Genomic DNA, 25,008 nt, shown 5'->3' on the forward strand with positions numbered 1-25,008 from the left:
GTGAGCAATGTACTAAATATTGATATTATGAATTAAAGTTAAATGAGTTGAAATGTGTTTTCACTAATTTAAATGTGTTATGGTGAACATTAAAACGTCAAATGTATAGAAATATGAACATTCCCTTGCCCAATGCTCAAAGCAATGTTGATTGATGTTGAAATATTGAAACATTTCTTTCTTCCCATTTATATAACAACAAAATTATATACAAAAAAACGTTCGTCTACTTCTTCATTCGTTCAGAGATTGCCACTCGTCAAAGTTTATTCCAGTTAATAACAATATGATTATGCCAGCGATGGTACTATAGCTGTTTGCCCAACCTGACAACTGTTGCTGTCAATACACCATTACTTACTAATACCATTTCGTACATTATTGCAATTGTAACACCATTAACTCTAAAGGCAAATAATTAATATAAGTATACTGCATATCGCTCCACGAACGCAAAGCATGGCTTTAGCAGAGCGAACAAGCAAAACAATGACAAACAAACAGAAATACGATACAGCGTTCAGGCCAAAGCAAACGAGAAATTATTGATCAAAGGGTATCAAAGTATCACTATACCAACAATTTGGCAAAAACACTCTAAAACCGACGACTACTAGTAGCTATAAAGTATACTGCGTTTCGAGATTACAACGTTCTAGAAACCATTCGTTATGTAATTGTTGCTTTTTTTAGTTTTTTTTTTCACAGATTATGTATATTAAGCTCTTTGCGCTTTGTATTTAACCCTAAAACCAGATTCGATTAATGTTTGGTTGGGAAAACACGTTCAAGTGTTGTTTAATATAAGCTGGGCCGATTGAAACGAAAAAAGTCACCAGAGGGCACTGCCACACGACCACTGTGTCTTCGCTAGCCGCCGGCGGCAAACAAAGCTTATATGGAATGTTACCGTTAGCAGAAAAGCCTTTTGTGGTAAAAGTGGGAAACCTTGGGAGAGGAAATGGTTATTGAGCCTTTGGCGAAAGCTCACATCGTCAAGCTTTTTATCCTTTCTATGTTTCTGTAGAGATTTTACAAAAGTTTTTTTTTTTTCATTTGTTTCAAGCTTATGGTTAGTGAAGGAAGTCAATATCTAAACCTGTAACAAGGATATAAATTTGTTTAGGCATTATGTCGCGGGTAATGGAGGCGCCTGGTACACTGTTTAGGAAAATTGATACCCATGCATAGAAAGCTTTCCTCGGAACTCTAGCTACAGCGTCAATATGCGTCAATCGGTTGACCGATGAATGTATATATAAAAGAGTATCAAATAGCGTAATCTAATATGTATCCTTCATACGCTTACGATGCACACGAATATAATGCTTAGTTTTCATTGATTGCTGCACTGGCGCCGCCACCTCCTCCGTCGGTCTCACTACTGCCAGTTGTGATCACTGTGGCAAGCGAACGCTTGATGAGAAACCATGAAATCAACATCTGTATCAGTAATCCAATAACAACGAACACCGCCGTCCTAACGTTAATCGACGTAAAAATTCCCATCGGGCCGTCCGCGCTCAACTGCGATCTACGTGGCGGTGCCCAATGTATTTTGTCCATGTCCAGCTGCAGTTTAACAAGCTTCTTGGAATGCTCCTCCAGCTTTTTGTTGATGTCATCCAGCGTTTGCATGATTCTGCAAATTTAAAAATAGATCGGATACATTTCAAACGGTCAATTTGACGAGCGAAAACAGCGTTGCTTACCTTGTGCTAGAAAGTACGGTGTCATGGCCGTTAGAATGACTAGAATCCGAATTCGGATCGTTCAGATCCGGCGTCGATGTGTTGGAAGATATTTTCCTAGATTTTATCGCTCCGGAGCGATTTTTACGCAGTGAACCTCGTGAATCCACCTGTAGTATGTTCAACGGATCAGTGCTTACGACGGATGCCGTACGCACCATCGGCGCTTGGTGACGAGTTTTCGTTTGGATCCGGTAATTACTCTCATACTGCCGCAGATCGTTCCGTGGATCCCATGGGCGCAGATCAGCAAACTTATAGTGCCACTGGCCGGTAACAAAGTCCTGCTGAAATAGCAGCGGTACCCACTCGGTGCAGGTTGCCTTCCGCTCCTTGGCCGAGATTCGTTGCGCCTCTTCAAGGGCCGTCTTTTCCTCGGTTGCTCCTACCTGATCGTCCCGATGTATGGCAGCCGATACGTGTTGCCACAGCCGTTCCGATTCGTTCATACCCTGCGACTCCATGGGTACGGTAAACCGTTTAAGACGGCGACCACGTATATCCGGCGTAGGATTAAAAAGAAGCGTTTCCTCGTTCGTGCGTGAATCTTTTATCCGTATCTCGCTGTCCCAGTGTCCGTTGATGGAAGCCATCGTTTCCTTGCCCAGCTTTAGTTTGCCGACCACCAGATTCGTGTACTCATTGCCCCCCAGGAACGGTTTCAGCTTGAACTCCAGCTCTGTTTTATAGCCCGTGTTTTCACACTCGATCGACACTTTGCCACCCAGCTCCATCGAAAGCGTCCCCATTAGGATTCCCTTACAGTGCGCGTACGGTACAGTTAGTGTGTAGCATTCGCCGCGCGGTAACAGTGTCAGCGTTGCGACACCCTCTAAGATGGCCGATGTACTATTGCCATAGAACTTGGACTTTGCCAGTATGCTACAGCTGATAGAAAATCCATCCTGACGATTTGTTACGTAAAACACCGATACCGGTGGATGGTGGGATACCTGTTCGGCAATATAGAATGTCCTACTGCCGTTTTCGTGCTGCCAGTAACACCGGAACGTTTCGCCCAGGATCGGATTGTACGGTTTTTTCAGCCCCTTCGGTTTCTTGTAGAACCCAGATAAATACCACTGGACCACCGTTTTCATGCGAGTGAATGGATCGTCTTCAAGCACTGCCTTCGAAAGAATATCAGCATGATAGTACGAGTCGGCAAGTTTGTCCAAAAACGAGCGAGGTTCCAGTATGAATGTCGGTAAGACCACCTTGCTGAGATCCATCCCAGGACGCACCTGTTTTACCAGAAACCAAATCAAACTTTTATGCTCCTCCGGTAATTCTTCCACTTGCTCGCCAGCCTGCAAAAATACGAACCAATTTGATGAGTTAGAATCTTGTAAAAGCATTTTCAAGGAGAGTTGCGAACTTACCGCACCAAACTCTTCCTCGGGCGAGTGCACATAAGGTGTTTCGGGAAATTCTTCCACATCCATACCTTCACCCAAGTCTGACTCAGACTCCGATTCGCCTGCGGATACCATCGTGCCCTGATCCAGCTGGCTATCGATGTCCAGATCTAAGAAGATAAAAACAAATAGACAAAACCATTCCGTTAGGATAACCAAAACCACGAAAGGAATTCTTCCTGCATTGACTGAGAAAAGTGATTGAAGATAACTAAAAACTTAAAAATTCCCACATTGATCGTCAGAGATGCGTATTGTGATGCCATGGTGACCTTTGGAGAAATCTGCCGGTGAACTACGACGGCGCAGCTTCTCGGAACCATTAACCGCCATTAGTTTGCCAGCGTCGGATGCTACCGGCACAATGTTGCTTCCGACCTGATACGAATTGCGCCGCTTGCCACCTGCCATCAGCATCGCACCGTCATCCTGCCCGCTAGTCTTGAACACTTCCTCGTCTTCTTCCTCGTCCCCATCGACACCAGCCGGTGAAACCGTTCCGGAGGATGATGGCATCCGTCGACGCAACGGAACACCGATGTCAACCGATCGGCAGCGGAAAAATTCCGGCGAATCTCGCAGATAGCGCTCCCAGTGAGCAACCGCCAGGTAGAGCTGCTGAAAGATCGGTGTCGGCGAAGGGCAAGCGCTACGGGGCAGGGATTTTTCTATCGGTTCTACACGCAGGTTGTTCTTCTCCGGCGGGGATGGTGGAAGATACTTGAGCAGATAGTTCAAATGTTCTTTCAGGCGCGGAGCTGAAGGACGCACATACATGGGGATAGAGTCGAGCGAGCATTGACCACAGGTAAATTTGGAAAGATGGGAAGGATATTCACAAAGCCGTAAGGGATGTAGGTGGAACAGACCAACATTGGAACGACATAACAGCAGTCAGAAACACACGATATGCGGGAATATATGTGAGATGTAATCAGTACAAGGTAACAAAGGCACAAACGCAAAGGGAACAAATAAATGCGTGATTTTAAAGGGATACAGCAAAAAGAAAAGAACCATCAATTAGTTTCAGGGTACACATATTATAAGAAAAAGAAATTGCACAACCTTGACAGGTCCCGTGTCCTCATTCCTTACCATGCTCATCGAAGTGTTTTTCATAATCCGCCTCAGACCACTGCGTTTCGTGCGTAGTGCTGGTCGCTCCTTCGCTTAGATTCGTGTCAATGTTCGGCACGGAACGCACCAGCAGTGCTGAACAGCGCAACGAAAGCTCCAGAGCGTCCATCCAACATTTGCCAGCCGCCTGACTTGGGGCGCGAAAGATAAGGTACGATGTCGGAAGTGGCTGTACTACCGCACCCATCGTTTCCTTGTCCGGACCACGCGGTGCCCAGATTGTCTGATCCAGCGGGTGGAATAGCTTAAAACAGAATCCATCCTTTTTGCTCGGTCGCTCGATCACCTGGCAGGATGTAAGCAACACCGTACCGACCCAATGACTGCTTTTCGTTTTCGGGCTTTTGTAGATGAACAGCAGGCCTGGCTTAAGCACACACCACAGCTTTGTCCATGACTTCAGCGTTCCTCGAATCTGCAAAACCGAACGGAACAGAGGTGAATTAAATATTCAAATGTATCGCCACCTCTGGCGCAATCGAACGTCCTTGAACCATTCCCCCAGACTGGCTGGGGACAAAAGGCTCGGTTCAAAGGAGTGCAACCATCTGGAGGTAAAGCTTTATTACTATTCTTCTTACCTTCAGCCAATCCGCTAGCACAATGACGGCCGGGTCTTGCAGTGAATTGAGTAACTCTGATGCCACCCGCTTCTTCTCTCGCCTGTAGTTCTTTCGTTGTGCTTTGTACGACTCTTTCCGATTGAGTTTGGCAGAATCGTGCTGGAATGGTAGGGGAAAAAAAGTTAATTGAGTTCAAGTTTTATGAGTAATTGTTCCTTCTGCTTCCCACTTCTACTTTTCATGCCTATGAAGCCACATAATCAACATATTGGAATAATTGTCCAACAAACCAAAGGAAATGTTCTCTATAATGCTATTACTCCTGCAACAAAGGTTGATTTCAATTGTTTCGACTATTTTTTGTCACCAAAATCGCTCATAATCATGTCCTAATCCAACAACACATTGCCTGCCATCTACAAATATCTCTTCCCAGACATCTGTTTTAGAGATCGATAGCTTTATTACTTCCCACAGTAATCATTACACAGACGATTCTTTATTTAGCCAAGTTTATTAAGGTCATGTAAACAGACAGTACCGCAGCTTAAGTAGAATGTGTTTGTGGGCGTATTCATGTGACCATGATAAACTTTACCATGGCTTCATCTTACGCTGCGATGGCTAAAAAGAGGTGTTTTTACCCAAAAGGAAACGCAAAGGACCTTTTTCGCACCTTCCACAAGGCCATCGCCAACGTTGCACGTAAGGTGTTGCGCTAGACCGTACACACAAGAGTAGCAAGCTCGGTTGAGTTCATCCTTCCGGCGTGTGTTATTCAAACAATTTGCAAACCCGCTTCCTTCAACCCGATTATACCAGCAGTTCGTCTCACCGACTAATGAAGGTCTCGGAGTGCACAGTGCTCTTCTGCCTACACCTGCACCGTGTTTAAACGGTGTGCAGTACCGTCTGATGTAACACACAGAAACGGGAACCATTACTTCCAATTACATCAAACCCCCTCCGTCATCACCGCTGCTCTTCAGCGATTTCTGCCCCGGGGAAAACCCAACCGAGTGACAATCGACAAGGTGTACACACGCGTACGGGTCGTTTGCAACATACAGCAGTGTAAGCAGGTATCGATTTTCCAACCCGACAATAGCAGAAGGCTCTCTGGGTGCTCTGATATGCCTTATAAGACGGCAGAGTATGCTTATCATCGGCGCGCTTACCGGTTACAATTCCCGTGGGTTACGAGGAAGAAAGGAACAGCTTAGTAAATGATGTTTATACTTTAATTTCATTACTCCTTTGAGTATTTCAATCCACAACATGGATAGCGAAGGAACGCAACACCAGCTGGTAGACGTCGTCTGAACCCATTAAAGCGGTGGAGACAGAGGAAACCGTTTTTCATGCACATCGCCAGACACAATGTTTGATGAACATTTCCGATAACTTTAGGGCATACGGACGAACGCTGCCAGAGAATTACGCCATTCGCTTGGTTTCGAAACAATAACAAACAAAGCAAAAAAGAAACATACAACCGTACCACCGTCAAAAACCATGGCAGACGAGAGTTCGCGAGTGAAGCAAAAAGTGAAAACACCACTACCGGCACGGCAGTCAGCAATCAAATCATTTTAGCAAAACCAACCGTTGCCGAACCGTCAGAAGGCGAACTACGAACTTGGCAGGGCATTCGAGTCGGCATACTCTCATCGTAAGGGCCGATGTGCGTGCCGATACTACATAAATTACGCGCAACGACAACGATTATATGAAAGAGTTTCGCTCCGTTTATTGGAGCTTTCATTTTTGCGCAAAAATGATATCATTTACCTAGACCAAAGCGCACGTGTACGGACAAAATACAATGCAGACGGATGATTCATCCTGGTCCGATGTTCCGGTCGCTGCAAAAAGGACTATTCACAAAAAAACGGCTACATCCGCAGGAAATAAAAGCGAGCAAACATGGACAGGCGAATTCTCCGGCAGGCGAAGGACGCAACAATACACGGGCCGAGATTAACTTTAACGCGCCGTTTCGTTTTTGATGTTTGCTTGCATAACTTTAGGCGGCAGGATCTTAACGAAACGCAAAGAATGGAAAGCATGCGCTCGTTAGTTTTCGTATCAGCACACGCAAATCAAATTGCTGCAAGCTCCGCAAGGAAATGTTAATTGCTACCGCTTCATTAGCAAATGCTGTATTGCGCTTCGTTTTGTTTTCATTTTGCGACAATGCTTTCCTTGAAATTTCCTTCCCTTCATTAACAATGAGCAGCTCATAAATGATTCTGCGTGTTTGTCTACTGAAAATAAACAAAACAGGACTGGGACACTGTTTTGGTTATATCATTGCAGTGTCATCTTAAATAAATCAATTTTTTTTAATTTACGGAACTGGAAGAATGTTTTACCAAGAGATAGCCGGTCCACACGGTTTAGTCTTAATACGGTCAGACCGTTCTTAAGAAGTAAAAAAAGATCGTGAGCCACCGAAACAACGAAGCCAGAGATCCTCAAGTCTTTGGAGATTAATGAATCTTTAACGATTCGTCTAATTACCCTTTGACCTTCAAATATTTAGAAATGCATTCAAAATCTACGCATTGTTTCGAATAAATCTTCACTTTAAATTAATATAAATGAATCTACACAAAAGATTCATTAAGCACAACATTAGTATAAATACTGCAAACGGTAGAAACAACCGCACAAGTGTGAAACATGGATCAATCGATTTCGTTTACCGGCATATCACTTCCTTTCCTATTCATTATTCAACCATCCTAATACAATTAAAAAGCATTCAGAGAGGTGCGCTTTAGAACAGGATTTAAAATTCAATTAAATACCAGATTCTATATTCCCCAACTCTGTTTTTAATTGGTTCATATGTTCATCGGGATGTGTATTATATTCCGTCCAAACTGTCTGCATCAGTAGTCGCAAAGATTCTCCAAACTCTTGAAATGTGTTTTAAGGAAATAATGTGTGAAATTTTGATAATTAAATTTAAATAATATTTGAACAATTTGCTGAAATTTAAGAGATTCCAAATCGTCATAGAAAAGCTAAAACCTAATCTGCCTAACAACAAAACTAATATAAAAATAATCCCAAATATTTAAAGTCAAACATTTATGTGCAAAACAATAAAATCAACATTCTTGAATCGACCTGGAATAGATATATGAAATATTAACCTCACATGAATAAATAAGAGATTTTAAATCTTCATGTGATTACGATGTGGAAATGTGTGTCATACTTTCCATTTGGCGAAAAATCAATAGCCAGTCGATGGTAACACATATAGGATATGTGGATCCCAAGTTCTCTTTGTGAGCAAGGACAATTTCTGCAACGTGTAGAATTTATTCGATTATTTTTACGAACCACCATTATGGTTCAAATGAAGCTACAATTAGTGGAAAACCCTCAACAAGAGAACCATTGGTATGGAACATATACGACGATGGAGCATTGCTGAAAGGTCCAAAGAGTCCACTGGTCTATGGTTGGATCCTCTCTACACAATTTACCAAAACTGGAGAATGTAATTGATTGATTTTGGCCTATAAAATGCTGCCCATCTTCAAACCACAACAAAATGAAAGAGAATGTGGGGGAAAGTGAATAATTTACAGTTTCAACCCATACATTTTTCAACTTACTTTCAATATAAAAAATGGAGAACATTTAAAACAAATTATTTATTCATTTACAAACGCACACTCACCTTGTCTGGGAAGCCTGACTCGATCTTGGGGCTGTTGTCGTTCCATCCCGTGATTCCTAGAAAGAATTTCATAATTGATACAGTCTGCCTCTATGATGTGTGTTGGGGTGGATGTTTGTTGATATGGTTGTTGTTAGGACGCGAACAGTGCGCCGGTGTGCTGTCGTTGTTACTGCTGCGTGTCTTCAAAGGAGGATGTTTTGCCCCATTTGCCAACCAAGGGAAGAAACTAGTGCTTCCCCGGATTTGTTTATTTATTTTTTAGCTTTGCTTTGTTGGATTCCTTTTTCTATTTGCTCTTTTGCTCTGCCGTCTACTCCTAGGGAAGGAACCGATCACAACAACACAACAAATACGCGGCAGCAGAGCAATTGCCGAAAATCATACGAAACAAGACAAGATTTCTTCACCTCATGCTACAATACACAGAAAAACAACTAATCCGACAACATGCTCGACTGTGTTACGCTCGCGCATTTCTACTGTACAACACGGACACGTATCCGGTCCAATTTTTTTTTTTTGCAAGCAATTAAGCTACGTCGTAGCAAACTATAGATCAAACAGCTACACTGTTGATGATGATGCTGTTGATCGCTACGCACTACTACTTATTAAATGACTACCCCCCGACACACACTGTGGTTTACAAGTCGGCGTTGATACGACGAGGAGGTAACGCGACATAAGATGACAAAAATGTTTAATCACTACACACGCAATCAAGCGCACGCAAGCCACACTGCATACAAAACATAGAAAATGGTTCAAATAACACAGAACAAAGAAATACACCCAAATCTACATCTAAACTGTGCACTTATCACACTTTGGGTTAAAGTTTCCATCAAACGCTTATGGGGTGGGTGAAAGCTAGATTCCGGAGACCTTTATCAGCTTCCGTCGCAACAGTAATACCATTCATTGCTTGTTCGTTGATCGTTTGTTGACTGTTTTGGGCCGTTCGTGTCTCGTGTACCATAAACAATCTATCGGGTGTGCTTTTTTTTGATGAACGGTCTGTTGATTATTTACAGCGATGAGCAATCGGAACACCACACGGGACATTTAGCACAAAACTTATCCATCACTGTTTGCCGTTTGCTGATCACAGCAACTTGTCTTACACGCCCTTTCTCTATTCTGCTAGCAGCACAACTTGCTTCAACTTATTTATATTTCTACCGCACGGAAACTACACTGCGCACTAAGATGCACCGAGCCACAAAAAGGGGTGAAAACCCTTTTGCATTCGCAAGAAAGAATAATCCAAACTGATAAACAAACAACGCCCGCACAAAATGCCAGATGGACGGACGAACGGAACCCGCTTCAGAGACGATCGCAACCGACACGATCCTTTCTCTGGTTCTCTTGTCATAGCATTTTAAAATGCTTCTCGCGCTATAAACTACACGCTCATAGGGTGGATTGGGACGTTTTGTTAAAATTCTTCACGAACACTGTTTGTGTTTTTTTATTTCGTTTCGTTGACGCACCAAGAGGCAGATGACGCAAGATTGTTATTTACACCACAGATCCAAAAAACCACTCAGCACGATACTCTTCGATAAATCGCCTCTCATTGCGTTCTGAGTGGATGCGCGTTTGTCGCTTTTGGCACGTTTTTGGGAAACACGAAACGCCTAACCGCGCGTCAACAATCACTGGCAAAACGAAACGAGATCATGTGTGTGAGCTATCAAAATATCGTCTCCACGGAATTAGAAGATCACGGGCAAAGCAGCAAACCGATGCTGACGGTAATTGCGCTGCTCGCTGTGTTGGAAACTGCCCGCCCGTCAAACGGTTGCAAGCGGACTAAGCGCCAACACACGAAGCTGACCACGCGTCAGTCCCTACGAACCCACTGTCTGGGGATGGTGGTTTGGACACGGAAACTGTCGTACTACTCACCACCACTAGCGCCACTGCACTGGGCCGAGTCGGTGCTAACAGCGACGGAAGCGAACGAATGTTGGGGTATGATATCGATGCGCTCCGATACACGGCCTGTACGTGTGTTTGTACATACACCATATGACAACACGCAGCCCGACCCTGACCGCAGGCCGAAGCGCAGTCCACCACCGGGGGCGCACGGAAGAACTGTTTTGTCGCCGGTTTCGAAACTACAATTTCGACTGCAGGCCGACCGCTCAAGTGGCCCCACGGTATACAGTGGGACTGAGCGCCGCTCGCCGCTTGCCTACTAATCGTCTACTAATTACCATATGACCCTCAATCCACGCTTCGGCGCTTTCTCGATTCATCCGCTTTCGCGCGTTTCGCCTTTCGCTAAAGGGCGCCTGCCCCACATGAAAGATGGTGAAATAAAATAGTCATGAATATTGCATCGGACATTATCAGCGCACACTAAAGTGGAGTAAATTTTGTATTAACTGTTAACGCGGGCTGTGTTAACGCGGGTCAAAGGTTTCCAAAGTAAAGCTTTTGTTTTTTTTAATTTCCTTACGAATTCTAGCAATCTAGCTTCTTTTGCAGTGCTTCAATAGAAAAATGTACATAGAAATGTGTAATTTACTTTATCACATTAGATCAATCGATAATCGATCGCTTCAAGCGTTACAACTATCGAACAAGATACGAGTTTGATTTGTAAATTGCATTAATTTTTTTTTTTGGTTTCAATTTATACAGAACATGTTCTTCCATTTTTTAAATTAAATTACTCACACCCCATTACCAAAGTTCTCGAACAATTAATTTCTCGGAAACGTTAAAACTAATTAATTTAAAATTGTGTCACGTTTTTACTGTGCACTAGAGATGAGAACAACAATTCATTCCATAGAATAAAACACACTTAAAAAATGGCTGTACGGATTTTAATCTTTTGCTCGCTCTTTTGAGATTAATTATAAAATGCTCTTAATTAATCTTTTGATTACTCTCTTCCGACAACGCACTCTTTGGTATTTCAAATCACTCAATACGAGTCATTCGTATTTTGTCATTCGATTTGTATTCATATCGCACCATAAAACTGAATAATAAAACAATTTACTGCCATCGATAAAAAAAATCAAATGAATAAATTCCAATAAATTACTTTTGCACAAAAGTGTAGCGAATAAATTCAACAATCACTGCAAAACAGTGATTGAAATTCAAAAGGATTAACAAGATAGATTTGTTCATTCTTATTGAGTGATTTTTTTTATTTCAATAAGGACGTCCGTATGACTTAGTGAGTGATTTAAATAAACTAACAAAATACTTACACACTTTTAATGAGTGATTTGAAACGATAGTCAGTGCAGCGAATCAGTGAGCTAAAGCGCTAAAGAGTGAGTAAATGATTCGTAAAAAACTCTTCATGCTGAGTTGAAACCATAAATTCACATGCAGGATTTAACTCACTCACTCTTACTCAGTGTACACACCGTTTCCGAGTACTTAACTAGAGATTATTTTGAATTTGTTTGTTTTTCTTATGCAAAATATCTATCAAATGTTCAGTTACAAATGTTTTTCATTATTGCCATTAGCAGTATTTTAAAACAAAATGTATGTTACTGGACTTTATAATCCTTTTAGTTTATTTGTCTGTATACGTTTTGTCGTTTGGTGGCATATTCGTTGCTATTTTTCTATGCAAATTGACCAAATTATCCTTTAAAAATGTAAGTTTAGATTATTTTCATAATCCTACATTATTTTTTACAAACTATTTTTCTATGCTTTTTTACTCAAGTTTGGTCATGTTTTCAGTATTTTAAAAATGCCAACAAACATTTTTTTGCAATTTTTAATGAAAAATTTCTATAAGTTCCTGTGCATCGTTTAGCATAACAACAAAATTTAATTAAAGAAATTGTATTATCAATTCGAGCATTATCTTCGACGAAATTTTGAATAGCCTCTCAAAATAAAAATTGCCCTGATTTTGATAATTACTGCCTGTAAATTTGTTTACATTTTATTTTAATTAGCTCCCTTAGCAAGTTTTCATTACCATTCTAACCATACCGAATAAAAGTTCTTTCTACAAAATTTTCTTGAAGTGCCAAATAACATTCCGGAAAAACAATGGACAATAATTTCTGCTTTACGCTTTCGAACTCCAAACACTTGTCAATGCATGTGTGCGAACCGCCCGGAAGCACGCACGTAGAAATATTATTAAAACGGTGTAAACACACACACACACACTTTCGCTTCGGTATTCAATTTTTCGTTCCATCAAAAAGTATGAAAACTCGTGTGAAACCATTCGAAACGGTACAAATGAGTAGTTTTGGTATAATGTGATGTTTATAAATTGCGCACAAAATCCTGCACAACGAAACGGCATTTAAAAACATTAAACATGCTGTGTGGGAAGTAAGTGATTAAAAATAAAAATTACAAGATAATCGACTAAGTATTATCTATACGATTTATTTTCCTAAACTGCTGCTAATGGTTCAAAACAACAAATAACGAGTTCGAATACCTCCATTCTTGTTTAATAAATTAAAAGCCATCTTCAAAAAGAGTGTTTAAATAATAAAACGTCCTTTGCAACTGTCTTTAATAAATATTTATCTTAGATTTGTCATATTGTATTGACGTAGCACACTTTTCCGTTTTTCTTACACAGTGATCACCTGCATGGAAACAGAATAGTGAAAATAACACTTGCAACCCTTAACCCTCGCCTATCTTGATACCAAAGGTGAAGTGAGTGGTATACCATCCACGGTGATTACAGTGCATTATCTTATACCTCATAATCAGTAAATGACAACCGTTCTCTCGCTAAACACACAGGGGGCACAGGGGACAGCGACACACATCTGGAACGGTCTTGGGTGGTGACACACTACCCTGTATGGAGAGGCCTTCACCTCACCCACATCATAGACAAGGTCATCATCACCATCATCATCGACGTCATACAATTACACGCTCTAGGTGCAGTCGGGTGTCGCTTATAATACAGCGTAGGTGTGAAACTGCAGAAACGCTGTGTGATACAACCAGCGATCCTACGAGTGAAGCCGTTCTAGGGACAGAAATGCGAGGATGCGAGAAGGCTAGCGGGTGGCAGGCTAAGCTAAGGCGTGCAAAAGGTGTATTTTCTTTCCACTTGGTACCACGTGCCACTATCGCACCATACAGTGAGGGATAGTACGCTTGTAGGAAACATTTTAAATTTAACGTACCGTACGCGGCCGTACGACTCGAGCTTAAGCAGCGCCAATTGTAGTATCGATGGATGAGGCCTAATAAAGGGGAGCAATGGAAACTAGATCAGGTACAAAATCATTGCAATACACGCCCACAGAGAGAAATAGAGAAACATAATGGATATGAGACACATACGGATATTAGCAGACAGTTCCCACATCTTCTGTCACGGTTCTATCGCCACCACGATCGATGATGTCCTTCAAGGATTGTCTTGCTTTTGAACGATTTTGCAAAAATGTACATCAACAGCTGGATGTGATTTGTGATTTCCCACATCCATCGTGTGTCGATAGTAGTGAGGCTTGTTCGCTAGATAAATGTGCTGCCCTTCATTGTGTGAAATTAACACCCATCACCTCACGGTTTCAATTATCACATTCAATCAGTGGTTGGAAAAAAACAGTTTTTTTTTTCTTCAGAACATTCGCATCTAAATATTGAACTTCAAAAGTGTAAAAATTTTGGATGTCTTTTTGGATGCCTCAGAAAAACATAAAAAATTGCTAAAAATACAATTCAAATAAAGTTTAGTAGAATATAAATTAAAGTCTTTAAACATTTAAGTAAATATACTCTTATACAAATATACAATTTTTATAAAAGAACCTTACGTTGGATGTTATATTTAATCTCAAATTTCTAATCCCCTTTTTATCAGGAAAACACTCTCCCAAATATTTCAATATGTGCATAATCCGACGTCTGATTAAATTTCAAATACAAAACGAACCCGCAAAATCTCCTCCCTATCGGTCTTCGGTGCGAATTCCTGTGGATCCAGTAAAAAAAAGTTGCGAACTCATTGAACCATGCTCTATGCCTGTCTGGTCGCAACTAATCCAACTGTCAGCTCAACCGTAAACGCAGAGATGGTTCACGTGTTTCTTAATATAGAGTACACCGATGTGCATCTATCTAACACTTATCGATATCAGCTCATGCTTGGAATGTGAGTGCTGCGAATGCAGGGAAACATTTTTTTTGGGGGGGAAAAGATAGATAACAATTCTCAGCAACTAAGACACATCCCAATCGGGATTAAACTTATGACGTCTAACGTCATCGAATGTGTTTGTAGCTGCACATGCTTAACACATAATTTATCTGGACGATAAACTTTCAACAGCTCTTTAAGTGTTTCGTTGCCTTAACGGCACTCATATATGGAACGATCCATAGGAACTCTTCTAGTGTCTCGCATTATCTATCACGTTCGTTATGCAAAACATCACCTGAGCAACACCTCTTCTGCAGTTCCACTGCTGCACTGTATCAAGACGGTAAACAGTAGATAAAACACAGCTAAGCACCTGCATTATTGAAGAGTTCATTTTGTTTCATCAGGGGCCCTATTTATAAACGTTCCAGGTATGTTGCCGGCGGAGGTTCTTCATGGTCATCATTCAACCGTGCACGAGATGTATGATGCTGAGAACGTGCCTTAGAAGCCGATTTATTGCTACACCGCTTAGCATAAAAAAGTCAAAGCATAACGGAGGATATAAATGATTCCTCTTGACATTGAACCAAGCGCCCATCAGTGTGGGGAGAGTTGTTTACTTTTCATACATAAAAGATGGTCATAATCATAATTTTATTGCACAAGCTATACATATCATGGATCTAAAATAGATTTATTTGTCATTTCATTTTTTCGGGAAATTATTATTTCACTACGGCAAACAATCACGCAAAGGGCGTTGCGGTTTATTCGCCATCGGATCAAAATGTCACCAAAACATGACCCTAGCCTTCATTTGCCTTCTACTCATCCAGTGAGTAATAGTCATAAAGTTGAGAACGAAACTAATTTCCCTAATGGGCACTGAGGCACCGAGTAGCTCAAACTCAAAGACTTGTTAGTCACGGGCATCACTAGCAATTCGTTGAAACATATACGCTCCAACACATGCCCCATACGGACACGGTTCCAGCAACGGTTTAGAAGGCGCGATTTTCTTCGCTAACGATGTCCGGTTCGCACCCTGGGACGTTTTAAATATTTGAATACATTTAAATTATTCAGTCACGCTACAACAGCACCCGCGACTAGTGTGTCGTACTAGTTGTCCGCTGTTCCATCGGTGCCATCCATGCCATGGAGAAAGTATTTCGTACCGATGTTCGATTACGTATCGTACGTATCATTGAACGCACAAGGATGATACTTCCGTTGTGTGTGAAGAAAAAAAAGAAAAAAGCCATCAAGCATATGCCGTGTTCCACTTCAGCTTAGAAAAAAATACAAACATGATAGCGATGGAGAAGACTCACCTTGTCTTTTCTGTGCAGCAGTGCCGCAAATGGACAAGTTTGCTGTTATTTGCATTAGTGATTTGCTTGTTTAAGTAGACACTTTGCAATTTTGTCTTGTACAGTGTCGTGCACTGGGCAAAGATTTCAAGTGATAACAAGGGAAATATAACAGACGGCGGAAACTTTGTCTTTTTATTGAACGTGATTGTTGTAGGGATTTATAAGAATTATTTGATATTTCAAACTTTATACAATGTTCTGGGAGTTTCCATGCACCTCAGATTTCTTACTGATCAAGCGCGCAGGAAACTTTCTGTACATTGAGAAATGAAATGAATTTCATAACAGCAAACTCGGAAGCCGTATCAAAAGATTGTTGCAAGCGGTTAAGACATTCTGGATTCATCCATTACCCCTTAAGCGAAGGAAAAAGAACGGTTCGAGTTGAAACGTTCCAAAGTTTTCTCATTCTTTTCCCACTCCTCACTCAAGCCGTTTGCATCTTCACTCAGTCATTCATTCGTAACGTTTGTTTTGGCAAATGCAAGTCAAGTCTACCAAACTTCTTTTTTTGTTAGTCGAAGAATTTTACAGACGAAGATATCCATGATTAAAATTAATCTGTACTTCGTACAACTAACGGCTGTAGGGCAAATTCTCTTTACAATTTGCCTTATTCTGGCAAGGTCCGTTCAAGAATGAAGCTACATTGGATTTGAAATTCTTTGGAGCCAATTTCATTTGCTAATGCTGAGTTAGTTTGGTAAAATGACGTAATCGGTACTATTATTGTACATGTTGCGCTTTTGAAAGAATATCAGTGAAATCTTACGTATCGTCGGCATCAAGCCCTCTTCAATGCTTTTTCTGAATTCCTGTAAAGCTAAAAAGAGACTTTTTTTAGAAGGAACACGATCATATATCTTCATCCTCATGATATGTATGATTGGCCCTAGCTAAATCTGCAGAGTCCGGTAAACTGCGGTACGTACTTTGCCGGGCAGTTTCGCTATCTTTTTAGACATTCGGAGTCAAAAATTTTTCTGTGCTGCTCTAAATTCTACATAGAATACCATACCATTGGAACATCTAAAGCGCTGTCCATTTAGAATCAGGTCACAGCGTAGGACGATGTTTCCAAAAAAATTTAAATACATTTCTGAAGATAAATTTATCAGCAAAATGATGATGTGGCAAGCCATTTGCCAATTCAAAAATTTAAAAAAATAACAGTGTGTGGAAAATTTTCATTCACTTTTCATCAATTCTCATAAAGGTCCAGTAAAGTTCTGGACAGATTTAAACATCTAGTACTACTGTAGGAAAGTATTAGAATTGTACAGCAACAATATACATACAATATGTGTATATACAATAATTTCTATTGAAAAGAAAAATAAAAAAACAGACAAATCAACCGAAAAGGCTGCACAAATAGCTAAAAACGGGGAAAAAAAAGCTGCTGAAGTCGACGATGCGGATGTGCGGAAGCTGATGCATGTCATTAAAAGAAAGCTCCGCGCATTCGTACAACAATTCTGTTAAGTGTGTGTGTGTTAAAAAAATATTTCTATATAAACTACAATCAAATATCTTTGATTTGATGTTTAAAAGATTATTCTGCGTCGCAAGTTGACCTAATTATGGCGAATAATTTGTGTTCGGATTCGAAATGAACAGAAGCTTTATGCTTAAATACATTTTACAATTCATTTATACAATATAAATTTGATAACTTATTGAAGAAGTTAAAATTAATAGAATGATAGATACACAATTATCATTACCAACCATACACTAACAATCACTCAAATAACAATTGTGATATCTAATCTGATCAAAAGGTATTCGTCCACCTGTCTTCCTTATCAAGCTTTTGATATGCCTTGAACAGCTTTGACAGGGTGCCATGATAAGATGCTCGTGATTTTTATAACCACCTGATAGCTCACCCAATTCTTGACCACTGCTGAACATATCAACAATTGAGCTCATTTATTTGACAGCGAGTTGACTTCTGAATAAAAAAAATATACTGTTCAATGTGATAATCAGTCAATCGATACATCAACTTAGCGGTCGCCTAACCAAAAAAAAGAGTATACAAAATCGCGCAAATTTATACAACCAAAGGATTCCCCTTATCAGGAGGCTTTGATTGAACAGGCGCTTAAAGAACTTTACCGCCATAAAAGAAGTCCAACACCTAACGGCAAGGAACAATAAATCAATTTCGCCTTTGAAGCATCCCCTTCAATGCAGTTTTATCGACACTTTGTATGGACAAGACAGGCACGCCTATCTACTTGGAAACAAACGATAGACACCAAAGCCATCACCCCGAAGGCAAAGAACACTGCTTCATTGATTACAGCGACGATCTTATCGCTGTACCAGCAGCCAACAGCAATAATGATGATGATGGAAAAAAGTGCTTACGGAAGCTATCTGTCCCACCGGCTTGGACATAACCTTCCATTCTCAGGCACTCGTCAAACGATCAAACGTTGACCAATTTCAAGTGAGTTGGCCAATCAAACATCAGAGGGGGGAAACATTATTCTTTCCGATTTTTTCATTTAAACAACGTTCGAAACGAAATGGATTCGATCCACGCGACTGATCATCGCTGTTTTGTGGCAGGGTCGCTAGTTCATGAAAACCAAGTCAATACAGAAGAAGATTACACCTGCGGACGTACCGCATAAAGTGGTCCAGAACGGCTATCTTTGGTGTATTAGGATGGGTCGTAAATTGCGTTCGTGCTTTATTTCTTCATTATGGTTTGATTCTGCTTTCTCTAGCAGAACAGTTTTAACGGAAAGACGATTGATGATTATGCAATCATCGACAGTGGCACCGAAATGATGATTGAGTTGAAAATTTTTAGTTTTTCAAGGTTCAAATTTTTCAACACACCTTCATTTAACTATCACAACGATTTAAAAATTATTTAAAAAAATATTTCCCAAAAAAATTTGAATATAAAACCATGTACAATTATATAAATATAAATAACTTACAAACTCGATAAATATGTACTAACTAAGAATAAAACAAGAAGATATTTAGTATCGCGGGAAATAAAATATCTCTTAAGCCTCTATTCACATGCTACAGTCACAAACGTAAAGCTTCGCCATTAAAACATATTTCAATTCTGCAACACCAAAACATATCTTTCATGGTTGCATTGGCGTCTCGAATAACCCTCCATGGGGTTGTTTTTTCTTGACATTCATACGGCCGTTCGTAAAGAAACGAAACCCCCTATAAAATGGGGACGTCTCGACGCCCTCACAGCAGAAAGAAACATAAACCTGGCTCAGGGTTCGGTTCGGTTTGGTTAGCTTTAAGGCACTGGAAAAGGCGACCATCGTTGCTTCGGTGACGATGATAAATAGAGCAACATTCCCACTAATGATGAACTTATGTCAACCCACAACCATGACGTCATGAACACGTCCGTACTGTGCATTGAAACATCCCGTTCAACGACACAGTGTGACATACGGTGCTTACACAAGACTCTAAACAAGACAGCAGAAACACAGCAAAACCCCATGTTGTAGGCTTTTTGTACCAAAAAAAAACATTCATTCTGCTTCTTTTTTGCCACCCCACGGCAGTAGCCATTTCCCTTACATAATGCCGGCTAAACAACGCACCAAGATGCCAGTGTCGCTAAGGTTGCTTCTTGCCGTATTCAGCATTATTATTATTATTATTATTATGGCTTTTTCTTTCCATAAACCAACAACACTCCAGTGTGCCACACATGTTCTTACTGCGAATCCATCGATATGACGCAAAACGGGAGTTCGGTGCTTATGCGTTTTTGTGTATGTTTTTTTTATGCAGCTTTTGTTCCATTTGGTTACCCCAACCGCAAGTAAAAGCCGCCCTATCCGGTCTGCAGCTAACCTCTGTACGAGCCCACGAGTTGTAAAGCTCCGCCGGCGGTCGATAGTAATTTGGAAAATGTTTATTTCCCCAACCACAGCCGTAGGTTGAACACGGGGAAATGTCTGCACACAGCATGGTTCATAAATAAGTGTTAACCAACGCATTTAACGACTGTGGAACATAAACAAACCAAAAATATTATACTGTCAGATCACTCTGTCTAGAGGTGAGTACAAAAATCGCTTGCAAAATTCAACGCCATTTAAGGGTCATGTAGATATTTAGCAATTTAAATAAGTTTAGAATTTGATAAAAAAAAAAACAATACTGAAACACACTCGCTGATTATGTAATAACCGAACTAACTTCCACCAAAAACGGCCCTGGAACACACAAAAAAACATCCAAACAGTCAGAACAATATCTAGTGCACAGACACAAGCCAATCTCCGCAAGCAACACGAAATGTAACAATTTTCACATCAAGCAGCAGAAAAGGCACCACACAAAACGTGGCCCATTACCCCACCCATTGAAGACTTTTCACAAAAGGAAATTAAGAACATTTCCACGCCCGAATGAACGCTGGTGCGGGTGGATCATCATTTCACCGTAATTAAACAAAACTCGCCACGTCTTTCGCACTTGGTGCTCGGTGGTTTCTGGTTCAGTTTCTTCCAAAGGCACGGAAGCGTATACCAGCAGAAGTGATGGCTGTAAAAAATAAAGACACAAAATAATAAAAAAAGCTCGTCGACAACGGGAGCGTAAGTAAAAAAATTTGTGTGGAAGATTGTGTGAATAATCTCATTAAGCATAATCGCTCGTTCGTTTTAATATTAGAGGTTGGTTTTTATTGAACGATTTGGCTTTTAATCTTTTTCTGGGCGTTCATAACACTTATCAGTTGAAAACAATTTACATCTCCAGTGTACCGTGAACGATATTTACACAGCCACACAATTGAGTGTAGGCAACTTTAATGTAACAGTTATGGAAAACCCATCTTACTAAAATTGGCGTTTAAAATGTAAATTGGCATGCCTAAAAATTGTTAACATTCTTGTTCAAAGTAGTTCAACAGAGAAAACTAAATTTTCCCTCATTCCAGAGCCGGAAGTGTGGGTCGAACAAGATGACTGGAGCGTTTCTGTGATCCACCTTACATGATATTTGTAGTAAAAAAACATTCACGATAGAAACATTCACCAAATTTGCCTGTTAATGCACTTTATGGTGAAAATGGTATTTAATCGTATTGCAGGAATATGTAGATGAAAAATCATTCCGCAGTTTTTGTAATATTTATTCTTAAAATATTCTAAACTTTCAATAAATAAATTATAGTATTCTCAAACTTAACTTAACACATTTCAGGTAAACATGAAAATTATACAGAAATAGCTTTCTAGAGCTAGGGCCTGTAGTTCGAATTACAGGGTTTTTGCTTTTATGTGGCAAAGTTGAAACGATTTTATGATTATTTTCAAGTTTAACTGGAATATGTATCAGTAGATGTCGATATAAACATTTTCACCTTTATCGAGTTTAGGTGAGTGCAAGGTGAAATTAATTATGTGCGAAAGTTTTTCAATTCACTCATTAGCAAAGCTATCCAACATGTTGGATATTTCATTCGAAAAAGCTTTGTATAGAATCAGTAATTTATAGTAATCAATGTATTTTACCACTGAAACTCAAAACCCTTGTATATCATTTTTTTCTAGAAAAATATAAGTTGATGTAGATACAAACCCTTGGATACAACTTCCCAAAAATTCCCAGAATTGTATAACTGTTTAAATAAAGGTATAGATTTACGAATATTATTTTATAAAAAATATTATGATGCACATCGAAATTATAAACTTCTCTGTGGAAGAATGAAAACAGTGCTACATTTAAGATATGAACGGTTAATCAATACAAACACAAATAACGAAACTAAAAAATGTTTTATAACAAAAGTTAATGATCAAATAAACACTACGAAGGTATTAAAAAACAAAACAAAAAATTACAACATTTAATACGAGAGCAGAGTAAATGTAGATAGAAACATATAACACAGCAATGCGACACATATTAAAGATTAAACTGAGCATAACACACCACAAACACACATATATAGGAAAACGAAACAATATCACCAACATACACACCACAACATACCACAACAAGTAGCAAACGTTTGCAAACAAAACCCAAACAACAACCGAGCGTCCACGATCCCGACCGGAAAATGGCAAGGCACACACACACACACACAGCAACAGCAGAGCAGAAAAATCACACCACGCCGAAGGAACCAAACGGGACGGGTGACATGTAAAAGCTAGAGCAAACCGATTTACCGGTTTGGGTTAGTTTGTAGCGGGACTAGTTTGGTAGGAAAATCGTTCAATTCACCTGGCGAGGACGGTCCCGGGCTAGGGCCGGCACTGTCGTTCGATGGAAGCTTGGGCAGAAGCATCTGCAGCGAAGTTCGGCGATTTTTCTTCTCCTCGGTCTTCACGTCTGCGGCAGATAGCAACGATACGGAAACGTGTAACAACCGATTGAACCGACCGGAACATGACCGGAACACGACCAGTTGAATGGGAGTATATGAAGACGTAAAGAAAGTGAGAAAAAAAAAAAGAAATAAAACCAAACATAAGACGAAGGATGAGTAAAGTATATATAAATATATGGTGCACACATGGTTCTAGGTGACGACAGTGAATGGAACGAATGGAAAAATTGTGCAAAAACGCTATAAATAAAACCTTCATCCGGAAGAGGAACATTTATAAATATAAGTATGAAGAGCATAGAGATACCAGCATAGAAAACTGGGCCATATTTGTAGCGAAGATATTTGAAAACGTTTTATGTGTGTTTCATATATTTTTAAACATTTGCAAAATGTTATGTAAATGTCTAAAATAATTTTACAAACAAGATATTATTAATTTTATCTACTGAAAGAAACAACCGTCAAAAAAAAGAATATTTTTTTTTTAGATATGTTTAAAACATCACGCTAGTACATCCGTTTTATATATTGAATAAGTCTACAAAAACTCTACTGAAATAAATTAATATTTAAACAACAGAAATTCTTCACAAAAAAGGAATTTCAGGAATAATCAGGAATTCATTGATTTTAAGATTTATTTATTTAATATTTTTAGTGTACAGTTTAATGTTTAAAATTTTAAGTATTAAAACTACTAATTATCCAGTTTCGAATAAAAAAAAACAAAGAAAGCCAGGCATTAAAATTTTGCATTCGGCATTTCTCTTGAGATTTTTCCCAAAATTCAAATGGTCAAATGATTTGCGACAGCAAATTCGAATTTAAACTTAATACCTTTAAATGCATCATTGTCATATTTCGTTTTATAAGGGTATAAACGTTTTTCCAAAGCAAACGTTATGTGTAATAACAGCCATATACAATTTTAATTTTTGAATAAAATCTCTTTGTCTATTCAGTGTGATAACGCTATTTTGGGCAAACATAACGTATTTGGCTTTCCTTCAACAAAACCCTCAGTGCGTCATCTCCAACTGTCAGCGGCACAAAAACCAACAGATTCGAGCATACTTCTCGGGGCACTAATTAGCGTGTCCTGTGTCATTTCGCGGCTCCAATGACAGCGGCAGCTTCCTTTACATGCGGCAACCTATCCCGTACAGACACACGGTGTCATATCCTTTTCCACGTTAGCAAAAACCTACGGCCAGATTAACAAACCTGGCAAACCCCCTTTTTTATCATTTCCAACGGACGACGGAAAGGTTCGCTTACGTGGGGAGTCAAGTTACCTGGATATGGTTGATAGACGCAAGGCGAGAAATGGGAGCGGGTACCGGGGACGCATCGGAGACAGCGAAAAACAATTTGAATTCATGAATAATAAATCTTGAAAATAACAAAACACACGTCAAAACCAGCGGGCAAACACCGTGCGGTTAGATTGTTTGCAAAACGAATGTCAAGCGCAACGGCAAAACGTTCACTAAGGCACGTTCTCGGTGCAATAAATAGGTAACGTAGCTAGTGTTGCTTGCACGCATAGGCGATGGTATGACTATCTAAAGCCCGATTGTCATAAAGTTTCGGACAATAAAACATTTCACGATGTGGTACAAAATCGGTGAAAACTATACACAATCGTCTGAATGAACAATAATATACTATATACATCGTGATGTAACGCGAATGGATGAAAACTGGATAGAAGGTGACATTGCTACCGTTCATGGTTAACATTCAAACATCCTTTCCGTTTGAAAAATATTAAATATTGTATTCTTGCATGTTCTCGAAAGCTTAAATCTTGCAAACATCGAATTCAAATTTATATTTGATTAATTATCTACGCACAAATTCTATGTCCTAAAGCATTTTTCTCAAAAGAGCACTCACAAATCGGTACACACAATTTCTCAAAAGCATGTCAATCGATTGGCTTGAAATATTCATTAGGTGTTCTTTATAAAACTTACAAATAAAGGTAGACCTCGAGATTCCAGCGGAACTCGGAGATCCCCAAAAAATCATTGCATCTCGAATTTCCGTGTATCCTTATGCGTCTTAGGCAATTTTTTTAAGCATTTATACAAATTATATAAAAAAATATTTGATTTAATTAGAAAACAGTATCAAAAATATTTAAAATGATTTTGATAAATTTTGTGTTCTAAAATCACTGAGCTATAAAATCTTAAAATCCGCATATCAGAACTTTCATGTTTCTTGGGGACTAGACGTGTACTTGACGAGAACTTCGAAGAATTTTTGAATCGGTTTCTCTTTGTACGAAAGTTCGATATGCTCAAAAATGAAAAAATATCTTTTTTAGGTAATTTTTTAAATTAAACATTAAGCAAGCATTTCAAAATATGCAACTTACGTATGATAAGGTGTTTCTTATGAATAGCAAATGTTGTATACAAATCACATAATTTCTCATTGCAATGAATCAATATAAAAGAAGTGAATTAAATACGCTATAAAAAAACAAACAATTTGATTGTTACGTATCACTCTCATGTTTTTCCACACCATTACTCACACTATGATG

General features: G+C 39.6%; 1 protein-coding gene across 8 annotated transcripts in view; it reads right to left on the minus strand.

Moving 5' to 3' along the window:
- Positions 1-227: 227 nt before the first annotated feature.
- LOC125761659 (oxysterol-binding protein-related protein 8) overlaps positions 228-25,008 on the minus strand; it is a 30,099-nt gene continuing 5,318 nt past the window's right edge. For 3 of the 8 annotated variants that reach the window (XM_049422995.1, XM_049422993.1, XM_049422994.1), the window contains exons 3-10: positions 22,343-22,450; positions 8,573-8,628; positions 4,891-5,031; positions 4,268-4,724; positions 3,403-3,927; positions 3,134-3,279; positions 1,713-3,061; positions 228-1,642 (exon numbers count right to left, since the gene is read on the minus strand). In XM_049422995.1, coding sequence (XP_049278952.1) covers positions 1,330-1,642; positions 1,713-3,061; positions 3,134-3,279; positions 3,403-3,927; positions 4,268-4,724; positions 4,891-5,031; positions 8,573-8,628; positions 22,343-22,450 — 3,095 coding nt within the window. In that variant the 3' untranslated portion in view covers positions 228-1,329. Of the gene's footprint in view, positions 1,643-1,712; positions 3,062-3,133; positions 3,280-3,402; positions 3,928-4,267; positions 4,725-4,890; positions 5,032-8,572; positions 8,629-9,460; positions 10,329-22,342; positions 22,451-25,008 lie in introns of those variants that run through there. The other 5 variants (XM_049422997.1, XM_049423000.1, XM_049422999.1 and 2 more) reach the window with 5 other exon arrangements.

The sequence above is a fragment of the Anopheles funestus genome, chromosome 2RL (assembly GCF_943734845.2).
Source record: "Anopheles funestus chromosome 2RL, idAnoFuneDA-416_04, whole genome shotgun sequence".
NCBI classification, from domain to species: domain Eukaryota; kingdom Metazoa; phylum Arthropoda; class Insecta; order Diptera; family Culicidae; genus Anopheles; species Anopheles funestus.